At 41.8% G+C, this 16,320-nt stretch overlaps 1 protein-coding gene across 1 annotated transcript in view; it reads right to left on the reverse strand.

Moving 5' to 3' along the window:
- LOC137333431 (polycystin-1-like protein 2) overlaps positions 1-16,320 on the reverse strand; it is a 119,269-nt gene that overhangs the window by 33,921 nt on the left and 69,028 nt on the right. Inside the window, exons 18-26 of the mRNA XM_067997581.1 lie at positions 15,964-16,142; positions 15,580-15,726; positions 11,907-12,118; positions 8,604-8,788; positions 6,695-6,875; positions 4,566-4,881; positions 4,104-4,243; positions 677-992; positions 135-354 (exon numbers count right to left, since the gene is read on the reverse strand). Coding sequence (XP_067853682.1) covers positions 135-354; positions 677-992; positions 4,104-4,243; positions 4,566-4,881; positions 6,695-6,875; positions 8,604-8,788; positions 11,907-12,118; positions 15,580-15,726; positions 15,964-16,142 — 1,896 coding nt within the window. The remainder of the gene's footprint in view (positions 1-134; positions 355-676; positions 993-4,103; positions 4,244-4,565; positions 4,882-6,694; positions 6,876-8,603; positions 8,789-11,906; positions 12,119-15,579; positions 15,727-15,963; positions 16,143-16,320) is intronic.

A 16,320-nucleotide genomic window follows, 5' to 3' on the forward strand; every position in this document is an offset into this window, starting at 1 on the left:
CAGCTGGCCACTCACGTAGACCCATGAGAGCAGTGATTATGGCACCATTTGTATCAACCCTATAGTTATAAATTGTTTTCTACATTCGCTGTATTGACAGGTTAGTTTTCTTTATCAGTTAATTTTGCCGTTACCTTTATCGGCTGTATGATGAAAACACTTTGGAGGAAGCTGACTATCATGGATATAAGCCACTGAATGGACTTCTTTTTGCCATAATCCAAACTGTAGAGCATGGTAAAGAATGCTGAGACACCACTTGTAGCAAACACCAGGACCCAGCCAATGTAAATGAACCACCAAGGGAGCCTTTCCAAATGAAAGCTTTTCTTCTCACTTCTATGTGTCACTTCCCTGTTCAATAGAGTACAAACTACTAGTGAAATTAAAGAATACACAAAATGATGAATACAAATTGCAGTTATGGTTTATAATGGTAGATTTTTGACCCAAGGTTACAGAAATGAGTGAGTGTGTACTAACCTGCATACTTATGGTCACGTTTGTAAATCTTGAAGGTGGGTAGGGGGCTACTATTATCCTCGATTACTCACAGACCAATTATTCAGAATTTTTAAACACTCATTATCAGCTTTATAAACTTGTTTTGAACTTTGAACATTAGACAGTACAACACAAGTCTTGTTTCTCAAAAACCTGAAATGGTGTACTTTACCTCTTATTACTGAAGCCAGAATCATCAGAGTCAACTACAGCTTTGATGAACTGTATTATCTTCTGCACTTGATCTGTAGCATGTATCTGGGTGTAAGGGTTTTGAAATTTCTTTATACCCATCTCTTGTAGTTCAGTTTCCACGTATTTAAGCAAAAGATGCACATAGTGAAAGAAGTGTCGCATGATTTGATCCCTTTGTTTTTCAGGATTGCTGTAAGTGGAATCATTATCTTCATTTTGTTCAGCATTGCTGGCCGTGGAATCACTATTTTCACTTTGTTGATCAGGACCACAGTCAGCAGAAGAATCATTTTCTAAAAACATGACATTTTCCATCATTTAGGAGCTACATATCCCTCACTTTCTCTTAATGTCTCTTTCTTTCATTTAAAATGATAATATTTCTGTATGCTTTCAAGAATTTTGAGTTACGAGAAGACATTAGAAATGCTGTCAGCAGATCAGTAACTAACATTCTTTTAGGTTTTACACAAGCCTCAGATCAGTGCTCCTATTACATACTTTTTAGGGCGGTATAATGGTCCTAGCAATATAAACTTATAGACCACTATCCGTGACAGGACATGCTACATTAATGAAGAATTATGAAAGTATACCAGAAATATATTTATATAAATTGATCATTTACCACCAATTCAATGAAATGTGCTTGGTACATTGTGAAAATACAATCTAGCCCCTTGAGCTCTTTATGGAGTTTATTCAGAAATCCCGTGTTCCCAGCATAGAGCCTTACTCAACAGGAACACACTTTAGAGAATCAGCACTACAACATTGTGCCTTTGACCTGCACCTGAAAATGAGGCAAGACACCAGGAACATCCCTTCCCTTCTCAGATCGACTGCTTCAGATGGGCCTGCATCTACTGCAGAAGTAGGACCAGTTCCGCCCAACTCCTAGGAATGCCCCAGAAATCCTGGAACAACATAAAAAGGGGCAGTGACCCAGAAAAACAGGTCTATCCCCTTTTCTTCTGACCTTTGAGCTCAGAGAAATGGGCATTGCTGTTCAGTTTTGGACTTGACAAAAGGTGGCAATCCTAATATGAATAGTGTGGAATTGTAAGTGTCAGTGTCTCCCTGGATATCCTGTGCTCTGCCAATCATAGTGCTTCTCACATTTCTGAAATGACAAACGAGATAGAGAGTAAGATGATGCAGCGAAAGGGGGCGTATGACAGATGTCAGGTTGATAGTACAAGTGAGAACCAGGCTGAATATAGAAAGTACAGAGGATAAGTGAAAAAGGAAATAAGAGGGGCAAAGAGAGAGTATAAGAATAGACTGGCGGCTAACATAAAAGGGAATCCAAAAGTCTTCTATAGGCATATAAATAGTAAACAAATAGTAAGAGGAGGGGTGGGGCCAATTAGGGATCAAATAGGAGATCTATGCATGGAGGCAGAGGGCATGGCTGAGGTACTAAATGGATACTGTGCATCTGTCTTTACCAAGTAAAAGGATGGTGCCAAAATCACAGTAAAAGAGGAGGTAGTTGAGATACTGGATGGGCCAAAATTTGATAAAGAGGAGGTACTAGAAAGGCTGGCTGTAGTTAAGGAACATAAGTCCCAGTTGCATCCCAGGTTGCTGAGGGAAGTAAGGGTGGAAATTGCAGCGGTGCTGGCAAAAATCTTCAAATCCTCCTTCGATATGGGGGTGAAGCCAGAGAACTGGAGAATTGCAAGTGTTACATCTTTGTTCAAAAAATGGTGTAAGGATAAACCCAGCAACTATTGGCCAGTCAGTTTAACCTCGGTGATGGGGAAGTTTTTGGAAATGATAATCCGGGACAAAATTAATAGTCACTTGGACAAGTGTGGATTAATTAAGGAAAGCCAGCACGGATTTGCTAAACGCAAATCATGTTTAACTCACTTGATTGATCTTTTTGATGAGGTAACAGAGAGGGTTGATGAGGGCAATGCGGTTGATGTGTATACGGACTTTCAAAAGGCGTTTGATAAAGTGCCACATAATAGGCTTGTCAGCAAAATTGAAGCCCATGGAATAAAAGGGCAGCGGCAGCATGGATACGAAATTGGCTAAGTGACAGGAAACGGAGAGTAGTGGTGAACGGTTGTTTATCGGATTGGAGGGAGGTGTACAGTGGTGTTCCCCAGGGGTCGGTACTAGGAACACTGCTTTTTTTGATATATATTAATGACTTGGACTTGGGTGCACAGGGCACAATTTCAAAATTTGCACATGACACAAAACTTGGAAGTATAGTAAACAGTGAGGAGGATAATAATAGACTTCAAGAGGACATAGACAGGCTGGTGGAATGGGTGGACACTTGGCAGATGAAATTTAATACAGAGAAGTGGGAAGTGATACATTTTGGCAGGAAGAACGAGGAGAGGCAATATAAACTAAATGGTACAATTCTAAAGGGGGTGCAGGAACAGAGAGACCTAGGGTATGTGTGCACAAATCTTTGAAGGTGGCAGGATAGGTTGAGGAACAGTTAACAAAGCATACGGGATCCTGGGCTTTATAAATAGAGGCATGGAATACAAAAGCAAGAAGTTATGTTGAACCTTTATAAAACACTGGTCCGGCCACAACTGGAGTATTGTGTCCAATTCTGGGCACCACACTTTAGGAAGAATGTGAAGGCCTTAGAAAGGGTGCAGAAAATATTTACTGGAATGGTTCCAGGGATGAGGGACTTCAGTTATATGGATAGACTGGAGAAGCTGGGGTTGTTCTCCTTAGAGCAGAGAAGGTTAAGAGGAGATTTGATAGAAGTGTTCAAAATCATGAAGAGTTTAGATAAAGTAGATAAAGTAAATAAAGTGAAACCGTTCCCATTGGCGGAAGGGTCGAGAACCAGAGGACACAGATTTAAGGTGAACCAAAAAGAATCAAAGGCGACATGAGGAAAAGCTTTTTTACACAGCGAGTAGTTATGATCTGGAACGTGCTGCCTGAAAGGGTGGTGGAAGCAGATTCAATTGTGGTTTTCAAAAAGGAACTGGATAAATACTTAAAGGGAAAAAATTTGCAGTGCAATTGGGAAAAAGCGGGGGAATGGGATTAACTGGATTGCTCTTTCGAAGAGCTGGCAAGGGCTCAATGGGCCGAATGGCCTCTTTCTGTGCTGCAATCATTCTATGATTCTATATGCACAGGGAGCATATTCTAACTCCATTTACCAGCTGACCTCAAGTGAATTGGGTGAGGTCAGCTGGCCACTCACGTAGACCCATGAGAGCAGTGATTATGGCACCATTTGTATCAACCCTATAGTTATAAATTGTTTTCTACATTCGCTGTATTGACAGGTTAGTTTTCTTTATCAGTTAATTTTGCCGTTACCTTTATCGGCTGTATGATGAAAACACTTTGGAGGAAGCTGACTATCATGGATATAAGCCACTGAATGGACTTCTTTTTGCCATAATCCAAACTGTAGAGCATGGTAAAGAATGCTGAGACACCACTTGTAGCAAACACCAGGACCCAGCCAATGTAAATGAACCACCAAGGGAGCCTTTCCAAATGAAAGCTTTTCTTCTCACTTCTATGTGTCACTTCCCTGTTCAATAGAGTACAAACTACTAGTGAAATTAAAGAATACACAAAATGATGAATACAAATTGCAGTTATGGTTTATAATGGTAGATTTTTGACCCAAGGTTACAGAAATGAGTGAGTGTGTACTAACCTGCATACTTATGGTCACGTTTGTAAATCTTGAAGGTGGGTAGGGGGCTACTATTATCCTCGATTACTCACAGACCAATTATTCAGAATTTTTAAACACTCATTATCAGCTTTATAAACTTGTTTTGAACTTTGAACATTAGACAGTACAACACAAGTCTTGTTTCTCAAAAACCTGAAATGGTGTACTTTACCTCTTATTACTGAAGCCAGAATCATCAGAGTCAACTACAGCTTTGATGAACTGTATTATCTTCTGCACTTGATCTGTAGCATGTATCTGGGTGTAAGGGTTTTGAAATTTCTTTATACCCATCTCTTGTAGTTCAGTTTCCACGTATTTAAGCAAAAGATGCACATAGTGAAAGAAGTGTCGCATGATTTGATCCCTTTGTTTTTCAGGATTGCTGTAAGTGGAATCATTATCTTCATTTTGTTCAGCATTGCTGGCCGTGGAATCACTATTTTCACTTTGTTGATCAGGACCACAGTCAGCAGAAGAATCATTTTCTAAAAACATGACATTTTCCATCATTTAGGAGCTACATATCCCTCACTTTCTCTTAATGTCTCTTTCTTTCATTTAAAATGATAATATTTCTGTATGCTTTCAAGAATTTTGAGTTACGAGAAGACATTAGAAATGCTGTCAGCAGATCAGTAACTAACATTCTTTTAGGTTTTACACAAGCCTCAGATCAGTGCTCCTATTACATACTTTTTAGGGCGGTATAATGGTCCTAGCAATATAAACTTATAGACCACTATCCGTGACAGGACATGCTACATTAATGAAGAATTATGAAAGTATACCAGAAATATATTTATATAAATTGATCATTTACCACCAATTCAATGAAATGTGCTTGGTACATTGTGAAAATACAATCTAGCCCCTTGAGCTCTTTATGGAGTTTATTCAGAAATCCCGTGTTCCCAGCATAGAGCCTTACTCAACAGGAACACACTTTAGAGAATCAGCACTACAACATTGTGCCTTTGACCTGCACCTGAAGTACAGGATCACTCAATTTACCTTAGGTATCCCCCTATAATCATATTCCGAGTTTTCCAACATTATTCCTTCTTTCTTTTAATCATCTCTTTTAAAATATAGTCACAGCAAGTGTTTCAGTAAGTTCCAACTAGTCATTAGGTTCCACTTTGTATTTTTAGTCCAGAGAATACAACTGCATAGTTTAAAATGGATCCTTTTAGAGCTTCTGATCATCTTAACTCTCCTTGTTAATAATCTGACAATTTTAACTTTCCATATTTTCAGTTGAATAAGCTTTGCTTAAGTTTATAAAGTGTCCAAGAGGTCCAACGACCACTTGAGCAGTTCTTAAGCTGCTGCTTCTCCCGATCTGCAGGTCTTGTGTGCCTGCAAACCAAATGTAAAGGTCAGTGGCAAGTAAGTGACATTTTGGGTTTCAGCCGGCTGTTCGAGACCCCTGACTTGGGAGCCAGCACCACTAATATAGTGTTATATAAAAGCAACTTTAAAAAGAGCTTGAAACTACACTGGATTTAAACACCATGTGGTGTCCTGCCTAGGCAGCATGAGATGGCCTTTCCCTGGGAATTATGCTGTCACTTCACAGTGATGTAAGAAGCCTGTTCAAATTTGAAGTAAAGTGCTAATGCACAAGAGGTATTAAGATAATGGGGCCTGCAGCAGACTGGGGAGGGGAGGGGAGAATTTTAACTGCCAGTGGGTTTCCGCCTGGAAACCACTTGTTTCAGTCAGTTTCCCTCTCATCCGCAACAGTGTGAGTCAATTTTAACTGCTGGGCTTCATTAACATGCTGTCGGTACACTTCCCGTCCGGAATGGATGGAATGTGGGTGGGAAACGGCTGCTGACCTCCAGAAAATCAGGCGGCCCTTGGCAGGTTTCTCACCAGAATTCATATGGGGAAGGGCCTCCTGGGGAAGGGCCTCCTGGGTGGTGAGGCCTAAACATTCCTTGTGGGGCCCAGAGGAGCACCCTTGTTCCTCCTAGCCCCAAAAAGGAAAGTAAAAATCTTACCTGGAACATAGGAACAGGAGTAGGCCATTGAGCCCATCGAACCTGTTCCGCCATTCATTTAGATGATGGCTGATCTGTATCTTATCTCCATTTACTCGCCTTGGTCCAGATCCTTTAATACCCTTACCTAACAATAATCAGTTTCAAAATGTTCAATTGACTTTGCCTCAACAGTTTTTTGAGGGAAGAGCGTTCCAGATTTCACTATCCTATGTGTTAAGAAGTACTTCCTGCTTTCAGTCCTAAATGGCCTAGCTCTAATTTTAAAATAAAGATAAACATATGTACTGACCGTTATTTGGAACGGTAGACCTGTGAGTCTCAGAATGTTCAATTTCATTATAGTGTTGAATTATGTCTGCTATTAATACCAGCAACTTATTCATGTCATCCGCATTGCTGATATCATCTTCGAGTGTTGGCATAGTATCTTTCAGTTTTCCAGGCAAACAGCTAGCAATCCCTTTGATGTCCTATAAATAAAAAAAGAGTTCAACACTCAGGGATGTAACTCTCATAACTTACAATACATCTTCTTTTTATCTATGCATGTGTTTACACAGATATATACAGGTTCTGTTTTTGGTTCATCATGGTGACAGATGTCAGTATTTGGAATGAAATGTGTTTCCATTTTGAAATCCTGTATTAATATTGAGCACTCCCAGGTTAGGTGTAGCATTAATCAAGTAAAACCAACCTCAACCTTAGAAGAACATTTCTTACAGCAGCACCGTGAGTTTTCTTTTACTTCAGAGCCATGTTGTGGTCTGAGAACTGGGCTCACCCTTGCTGATTAGAGCACATCCATATATCTGGGGTGTCGAATTATCTGCTCAAATGCTTTGTGTTTTCTGCTTTAACTAAAAAAATGTGTCAGAAGTTTGATATCTTGGTCAATTAACATAACTTCCTCAAATTTCAATGATATGTCTTCTGATTGGCTAAAAATAATAGGCTTTTAAGCCAGGAAAGTGCCAAAGGATGATCCTTCTCACCCTTTAAACTATCATTCTATTATCCTTGCACAGGTACATTCTAATTTATGAAAACTGTTGTTAACTCTCCCAGATGTCCCCTCTAACTTTCTTCTCCTCCTCCCATTATTATTTCATGGCATTTACTGGTGCCAGGCACACAACAGGTTGGTGAGCAGCTCACACCGGTGGCGGCAGATGATTAGATGAAATGGGGGAATGTCTGGCAGTGGTGGATTAAGAGGGAAGATGGGGGGATGGGGGTGGAGGGAAGAGACTAATGGGCCAGGGTGAAACCAGGGGTCTTGTAGTTCTTTGAAGGACAGAATAGAGGTCAACAGAGACCATCAACTTTCATCCTACCTGTACCCTATGCTCCTAGCCCCATGTCTGTTCCCTGTCATCCACACCACCTCGAACCACATATAGTCCCCTTTCCCTCATTCCTCTCACCTCCATATCATCTCCTGCCCTATTTATGCCCCCTCTCCATTACCTGTTACCTCCCTTTCACTTCCCTATCTCCTCCTCTTCCCCTGAATTACCTGGCAATGTTGGCACTATAAGGGTAAAGACCCATCAAATTGATTTCAGGTAGGACTTGTATAGCCAGCCAAGAGAAGAGACTGTCATACTATTAGTATGGGGCTGTTTCAATTCCAGAAGCCTGAGGTGAAAGGACAATGTCACTCAATATGTCACAATGAGCTTCCACTTGCTACACAAGTTCTCACTTGTGTTTAATATACCCACTTTGTCAGTCGTAGGTTTTAAAGTGGGAGCTTTTAGTTCCCAGGGGTCCCTAAAGACATCATATTTTTGAATTGTTCTGTACTTATTGACTCACTAGCAGTGTTTTTTTTTGCAATGGTGATACTGTTTTCTTTAGGGTACTTGATACTGTGTTTCTCGGTAGATAGAATGGGGGCACTAAGAAGTGTGGCAATATTGGCAGAGGGTCTCCCAGACAAAAATGTTCGAAAACCACTGCTGTAAGCATAGACAGGAGCTGTGCTGCACAGCCTATGTACAATATCTGAATATTAGACTTAAATATGTTTTTAATAAAACGTGACAAGGGAAAATATCCTTTGCAGCAACTTGGACAACTAAGACTTTTATTTTCAGTTAGGCATGTGGAGTTTTACAAACATTGTTAACACACTTTTGAGACCTGTTGTATGTGTGGGATTAGTCATGCAGGGCAAAGAAAAATAATCTCACCATCATTAAACTCTCAGGTGTTTGTTGACATTCAGAGGAGTCTTGGGAGACTCCAGATTTTTTTTGTATTTTCTTTATCTCAATTGGTTTGGGACGGACATGCCGAAAAATCTGTACAATTACGAGATTCACAGGAAAAATGATGAAGGCACTTTCAATCCCAATGATTAACTCCCGCCAACTGACAATGTGGTAATCTGCAATAATAAAAGATATGGTAAAACCTGATGAATATTCACCAGCAGTGGACTTTCCCCATTTTATTCCTGAAAGAACAAAATCTGTACTTTACCAATGATGGAAATTATCAAAGAGAGAATGTCCAACAGTGTTTCATATTTTAAAGCTGTTTTGTGTTTGTAGTAAGTTTGTGATGGTTAAACATAGAGGTGTCTAGTATCTGTCTAGTATTATGTATTGAGCTCATTATCTAGGCTGACACTTCAGGTGAAATGTTAAACAGAGGTCCTGTCTGCCTAATCAGGTGGATGTGAACGATCCCATAGCACCATTTTAAGAAGAGCAGGAGAATTGTCCTGGCCAAACTATAACCCTCAACCAAAAGCACCAAAAAAAAGGTCATTATTGTTTGTGGAATCTTGCTGTGTCCTGAAAATGTGAAAGATGTGACATAAATGCAAATTCTTTCTTCCTCTTCTTACAAAAACAACAACTTGCATTTATATAGCACCATTAATGTAGAAAAACGTCTCAAGAGTTATAATCAAACAGAAATGGATGCCAAGCTAAAAAATATATATTAGGAAGGGTGACCAAAAGCTCGGTCAAAGAGGTTGGTTTTAAGGAGGGCTTTAAAGGTGGAGAGGGAAGTGGAGTGGCGGAGGGAAATCCAGAGCCTGGGGCCTGGATGGCTGAAATCACAGTCGCCAATGATGGGGCAAAGAGAAGGGGATGCACAACAGGCATGGAGGGGTAGGGAGGAGGTAACACCATGAAAAGATTTAAACACAAGGATTGTAGGTATTGGGTGACATTGAGCCAATGAAAGCCAGAAAGGACAGGGCTGAAAGATGAGCAGAACTGGTGCAGGTTAGGATATGGGCAGCAGAGTTTTGGATGAGCTCAAGTTTATGGAGCATGGAGGATGGGAGGCCAGCTAGGAGAGCATTGTAATAGTCCAGTATGGAGGTGACAAAGGCATGGATGAGGCTTTTAGCAGCAAATGGACTGAGGCAGGGGCGAAGGCAGGCAATATTATGGAGGTGGAAATCGGCAGTCTTTGTGATAGAGAGTATATGGGATTGGATGCTCAGCTCATAGATGAATGGGGCACTGAGTTCGCAAACAGTCTGGTCCAGCCTGAGAAAATGGCTAGGGAGTGAGGGTGGAATCGGTAGCAAGAGGTACAGAATTTGTGGCCGAAGACAACGGCTTCAATCTTTTCAATGTTTAAGTGGAGGAAATTGAGGTTCATCCACGACTGGATATCAGACAAGCAGCCTGACAACACAGTGGCAGTGGAGGAGTTGAGAGAGGTGGTGGAGAGGTAAACCTAGGTGTTGTCAGCGTACACGTGGAAGTTGATCCCATGGCTGCAGGTGATGCCACCAAGGGACAGCGTGTAGGGGAGGAAGAGAAGGTGGGCCCAGGATAGATCCTTGGGGGGGCTCCATAGGTAATGGCACAGGGGCGGAAAGGGAAGCTACTACTGGAGATACTCCGTCTACAATCAGATAGATAAGATTGGAACCAAGTGAGAGAAAACCCACTGAGCTAGACATTGGATGAAAGGCATTGGAGGAGGATGGAGTAGGCCACCATGTCAAAAGCTGAAGAGAGGTTGAGGAGGATGAGGAGGGGTAATTCACCATGGTTACAGTCACAGAAGATATAATTTATGACTTTGGTTAGAGTTGTTTTGGTGCTGTGGCCTTGAATGTGTTCAATGACTCAGCCTCCACAGCTTTTTGGGGTAAAGAATTCCAAAGATTCACAACCCTCTGGGAGAAGAAATTCCTCCTCATTTCCGTCTTAAACGGGCGACCCCTTATTCTGAGACTATGCCCCCTAGTTTTAGATTCCCCCATGAGGGGTAACATCCTCTCAGCATCTACCCTATCGAGTCCCCTCAGAATCTTGTATGCTTCAATAAGATCTCCTCTCATTCTTCTAAACTCCAATGAGTATAGACCCAACCTGTTCAATCTTTCCTCATAAGACAACCCTTCCATACCCGGAATCAACCTAGTGAACCTTCTCTGAACTGCCTCCAATGCAAGTATGTCCTTCCTTAAATAAGGGCACCAGAACTGTACGCAGTACTCCAGGTGTGGTCTCACCAACACCCTGTACAGTTGTTCCAAAGAACTTTACAGTCAGTGAATTACTTTTGAAGTTAGTCACTTGCATTTATAGGGAAATACATTAAACTTTTATATAATTCCAGTATGTATTTTAGTGCCAAATTTGGAAAACAAAGTACTGTAAACAAATAATGAATACTTCAAAAACAGAAAAACTTACCCAGTGTAGCACTAAGACAAACAGACCAGAAGGTTCTAGATTCGGTTCATGGTCAGGGGTCACTTGGCTGATCTCAGCCAGTGCAATTGTTGGGGTGCTACAACTAAACAAGAGTCCTCATGGCTAGAGGGGGGGAAGGAATTGGGGTCGGGGGGGAAATGGCAGGGCTCCCTCTCCTGATCGAGGGGGCATAGATTTAAGGTGAGAGGGGAGAGATACAAAAGGGTCCAGAGGGGCAATTTTTTCACTCAAAGGGTGGTGAGTGTCTGGAACGAGCTGCCAGAGGCAGTAGTAGAGGCGGGTACAATTTTGTCTTTTAAAAAGCATTTGGACAGTTACATGGGTAAGATGGGTATAGAGGGATATGGGCCAAGTACAGGCAATTGGGACTAGCTTAGTGGTATAAACTGGGCGACATGGACATGTTGGGCCGAAGGGCCTGTTTCCATGTTGTAAACTTCTATGATTCTATGATTCCTGCTGGAAAATGCATATACATAGATAATGAGAATAGACAGGATCATGTTCAATTGTAATGCCCTTCATGGGCAAATAACCTGTCAACACTCACTGTCCAGGTTCACACATGAATAATAGATACTTGAGAGAGGTATGGGTGGGCTGCTGGCAGAGATGGAACTGTAACTCACTGAGAGGCACCACTTTCAGGAGAAAACTGGCAAAAAAAACAAAAAATGCTGGAAATGTATGGTGGGTTTGTCAGAACATGTGTTTCCAGCCTTTTCTGATTTTATTTTAGATTTCCAGCATTCTCAAGTTTTACTTCTATTTTCACCATTAATTAATGTACTGCAACAGAGTGACATTTACCCAGGTCCTCTTTCTGTTCAGTCTCATTACTAGCTGTGCCCCAGAACATGATGTTGGTCAGCATTGTGCAGAGGAGGAGAGAAAAGCAGCAGGAAACTCGCTGTACTCGGGTGAAGGAACTTCTTGGGGGACGAGCAACCACTGAGAACCAGATATGTTGATCCGTGAGGCTTTCAGCTGTCTTCATGAAGAACAAGTTTCTGGAACACATCAAATAGAATCGACATAACTGATGAATTCTTTGAAATTATCCCATCCTGGAAACATACTTAAAAAGGATTCTCATTCATGATAATAATGTGGACTAGCGCATTTGAACCATGTCAAAGTGCTATAAAATGTAAAATGGGTCACAAGTGTGACATTAATGACAATTCCCTGTAGTGGATTGCAAAAATAGGAACATCATGAACTGAATATTTAAATCTTGATTTACGCTCACTTCTGGAGTGCTTTACACAATTGTTACCATGATCATTGTTGTGGGTTGGACTAGCCTCCCATGGTAACCTTTAGAAATAGGACAAATTCCAACAAGATTGTAAGATGTTGGAAATACATAACAGACCTATCAGCATCTGAAAAGAGACAAGTTAACATTTTGAATGGACAACCTTCATCAGACAAGCTTCACCACTCAAAACATTAACCGATCTTTTCTCTTTTCAAATATTGACAGACCTGCTCTGTTATTTCTAACAAGCTTTTTTATTTTAACAATCCAGCATTCAATTTTTTTTTTAATCAGCACAATTTTCAGTGTCGGCTTTCATCGCATTGAGTGCAAGTCCCCTCTGTCCAACTGCACTTTAGATTATATGGTGTTGTAAATTAGGTACTTTATAAAATGGCTTTGTCAGTACTTCTGGGCTGAAGCGCATGCAGTGCAGATTTTGAGATAGTGTTGATGGCGCTTGAGGAACTGCAAATACATTCGTTATACCCTCATCAAAAGGAGGACTAGAAACTTGTATGCCTGTCACGGTACCATAAAGACGATGTAGTAGGTGACAAAAACTAGAATTCTACTTCAAGTGAAATTTGATCCAATCCAAATTTAGCCAAGCCCATTAAACTCACAACAGGTTTGATGCAATAACACCCTTTCATCCACTGACTCAATGCTGCTGTGAAAACTTGTTCAATCTGGATGGCAACAACAACTTTGATTTATATAGTGCCTCTAATGTAGAAAAATGCCCGTAGGCACTTCACAGAAGCGTAATGCCCAAAGGCATTTCACAGATCGTTGACCCCTCTGTCCTTGCAGACTTGAATGTTTATGGCGGGCAACTGGTTTAGCCAATCATCACCAGATCTGCCTGGATTACACAAAGAACTATCGGGTCCTGCTCTCCTCTGCCAAAGCTGCTCACTATTCCAGGATCATCCTGGAATGCAAAGATAATCCTTGGCGTCTCTTCTCCATTGGAAACCGTCTTCATAAACCCCTCTCCCCTGCCTCCTCCACCCTCACCTCCAACACCAAGTGCGAGGAGTTCATGGACTTCCTTGTTACTACGATTGAGACCATCTGCTCAGCTGCCTCTGCCACTTCCCTCTCTTCCCCAGCCCACCAAACCAAACTTCCCTTAAGGCTCCCCCTGCCCTAGCCCTGAACTCATATCTTTATCTAGTTTCTCTCCTATCTCCTCATATACCCTCTCCGAGCTAATCTTGACCATGAGACCCATACCTGCTCCCTTGACTCTATTCCCACTAAACTGCTGACCATTGAACTTTCCTTCCTGGCCCCCATGTTAGCTCATATTGTTAACGGTTCCCTCTCCTCAGGTACTGTCCCCCTCCCCTTCAAATCTGCCATCTTCACCCCCTCCTCAAAAAACCCACCCTTGACCCCTCTGTCCTCGCAAACTACCGCCCCATTTCCAACCTCCCTTTCCTCTCCAAAGTCCTTGAACATGTTGTTGCCTCCCAAATCCGTGCCCATCTTTCCCACAACTCCATGTTTGAATCCCTCCAATCAGGTTTCCACCCCTGCCACAGTATTGAACCGCCCTGATCAAAATCACAAATGACATCCGATGTGACTGTGACTGTGGTAAACTATCCCTCCTCATCCTTGTTGACCTTTCTGCAGCCTTTGACATGGTTGACCAGGCCACCATCCTCCTCCAACGCCTCTCCTCCGTCGTCCAGCTGGGTGGGACTGCGCTCGCCTGGTTCCATTCTTATCTATCCCGACGTACCCAAAGAATCACCTGCAATGGCTTCTCTTCCTGCTCCCGAAACGTTATCTTTGGAGTCCCCCAAGGATCTATCCTTGGCCCCCTCCTATTTCTCATCTACATGCTGCCCCTCGGCGACATCATCTGAAAACACAACATCAGGTTTCATATGTACGCAGACGATACCCAGCTCTACCTCACCACTACCTCTCTCAACCCCTCCACTGTCTTTTATTTGTCACACTGCTTGTCCGACATCCAGTACTAGATGAGCAAAAATTTCCTCCCTTTAAATATTGGGAAGACCAAATCCATTGTCTTTGGTCTCCACCTCAAACTCCATTCCCTAGCCATCAACTCCATCCCTCTCCCTGGCCACTGTCTGAGGCTGAACCAGACCATTCGTAATGGTGGCGCCTGACATGAGCTTCTGACCACATATCCGCTCCATCACCAAGACTGCCTACTTCCACCTCTGTAACATCATTGCCCCTGCCTCAGCTCATCTGCTGCTGAAATCCTCATCCATGCCTTTGTTTTCTCTACACTTGACTATTCCAATGCTCTCCTGGCTGGCCTCCCATCTTCCACCCTCCATAAGCTTGAACTCATCCAAAACTTTGCTGCCCGTATCCTAACACGCACCAAGTCCTGTTCACCCATCATATCTGTACTGGCTGACCTAATATCTCCTTATCTGGCTCGGTGTCAAATTTTGTTTGAAAATGCTCATGTGAAGCGCCTAGCAACATTTTACAATGTTAAAGGTGTTATATAAATGCAAGTTGTTGATGTTGTAACCAGAAAAAAAAATTGACGCTGAGCCAAAGGAGGAGATTTTATGAAAGATGTCCAAAAGCTTGGTCAAAGAGGTGGGTTTTAAGGAGGGTCTGAAAGAGGGGCGGAAAGGCTGAGGAATTGAGAGAGGGAATTCTGGAGCATGGGACCTAGATGGCTAACGACATGGCCACCAATGATGGGGCAAACGGAGGTGGGGATGCACAAGAGGCCAGAAGGGGAGGTTGTATGGCTGGAGGAGGTTACAGAGATAGGGCGGGCCAAGGCCATGAAGGGGTTTAAACAGGAGGATGAGAATTTTAAACTGGAAGCATTAAATGATTGCTAGCCAATATAGCCCAACGAGATCAGGGGTGATGGGTGAGCGGGACTTGGATAGGTTGATGGGCATCAGAGTTTCAGATGATTTAAATATTTTAAGTTGTCAAATTAAGATTCCATCTGCATCATTAATGAAAAATAAACAAACTATCTAAACCTACTGAAGCTGAAGTCAAGCAAGGTTTGATACAACAAATAAGTTTAGAAAGTATGAGGTTAATTTCTGACCTGCACTCATTCCTTAGTGAGATGGTACCTCAAACTGATTTACTTTGCCCACTGTTAGGATAAAGTGAACAAGAACAGACACAATGAAGGCAAACATGAGCAAAATTATTCATATAGCATTTTACCGGAAATCTTTCATTTCTGCATCAGAAGCAAAAGGGAAGATTTTGTCAAGGACAAACTCTCCAACATCAACGGCTAACCAGCAGTTGCAGAAGAAGTACCATTGTTGCCCTGTTTTTGGATCTTGTATAATTACATGATTGATGTACCTGCAGTTAAAGAGATGTTTAGTCGATTAATAGCAACAAATTCACCCATCGATGTTTCAAAATGGGGAAATAAGGAACTGTTGTATTTACAATTTATTCTGGAGTCATCTTAGAATTTGCAAGTTAAACTTAATCAGATTTGATGTTGTCGATAATGCACTAAAACATGTACCTTGTAAAAGAATGCTGTTCAGGATAGTGAAAGCACTAAAGAAAGAATCAATAAATGGCATTTACCAAGATGGGCTGGATCCTGAATTGTTGTGCCACAGTCTGATGCTGGTGAGATTCCCCAGTGGAAAGGGAGTAGCAAGGAGAAACTCATCTACTGAACCATGCTTAAAGACTGGTTTCTTTGGGTCAATCAGATGATGGGAGTCGCTATGACCTTCTGAACCATAGAGAGTTATTACTACCTGTGTAAATAACAATGACAACATTTATTATACAAATAGGGCCAGAATTTGCTGTCAAAGTAACGGTGAGGCTAATGGCACTTGCCGTTATTTGTGCGTAAATGGTACAGCAACTTCAGGCGAGGAGCAGATGTGAATATCCAGAAATTACTGTCTGAGTTGCACTGCTCCATCATTA

This window comes from Heptranchias perlo, chromosome 16, assembly GCF_035084215.1.
Source record: "Heptranchias perlo isolate sHepPer1 chromosome 16, sHepPer1.hap1, whole genome shotgun sequence".
NCBI lineage: Eukaryota > Metazoa > Chordata > Chondrichthyes > Hexanchiformes > Hexanchidae > Heptranchias > Heptranchias perlo.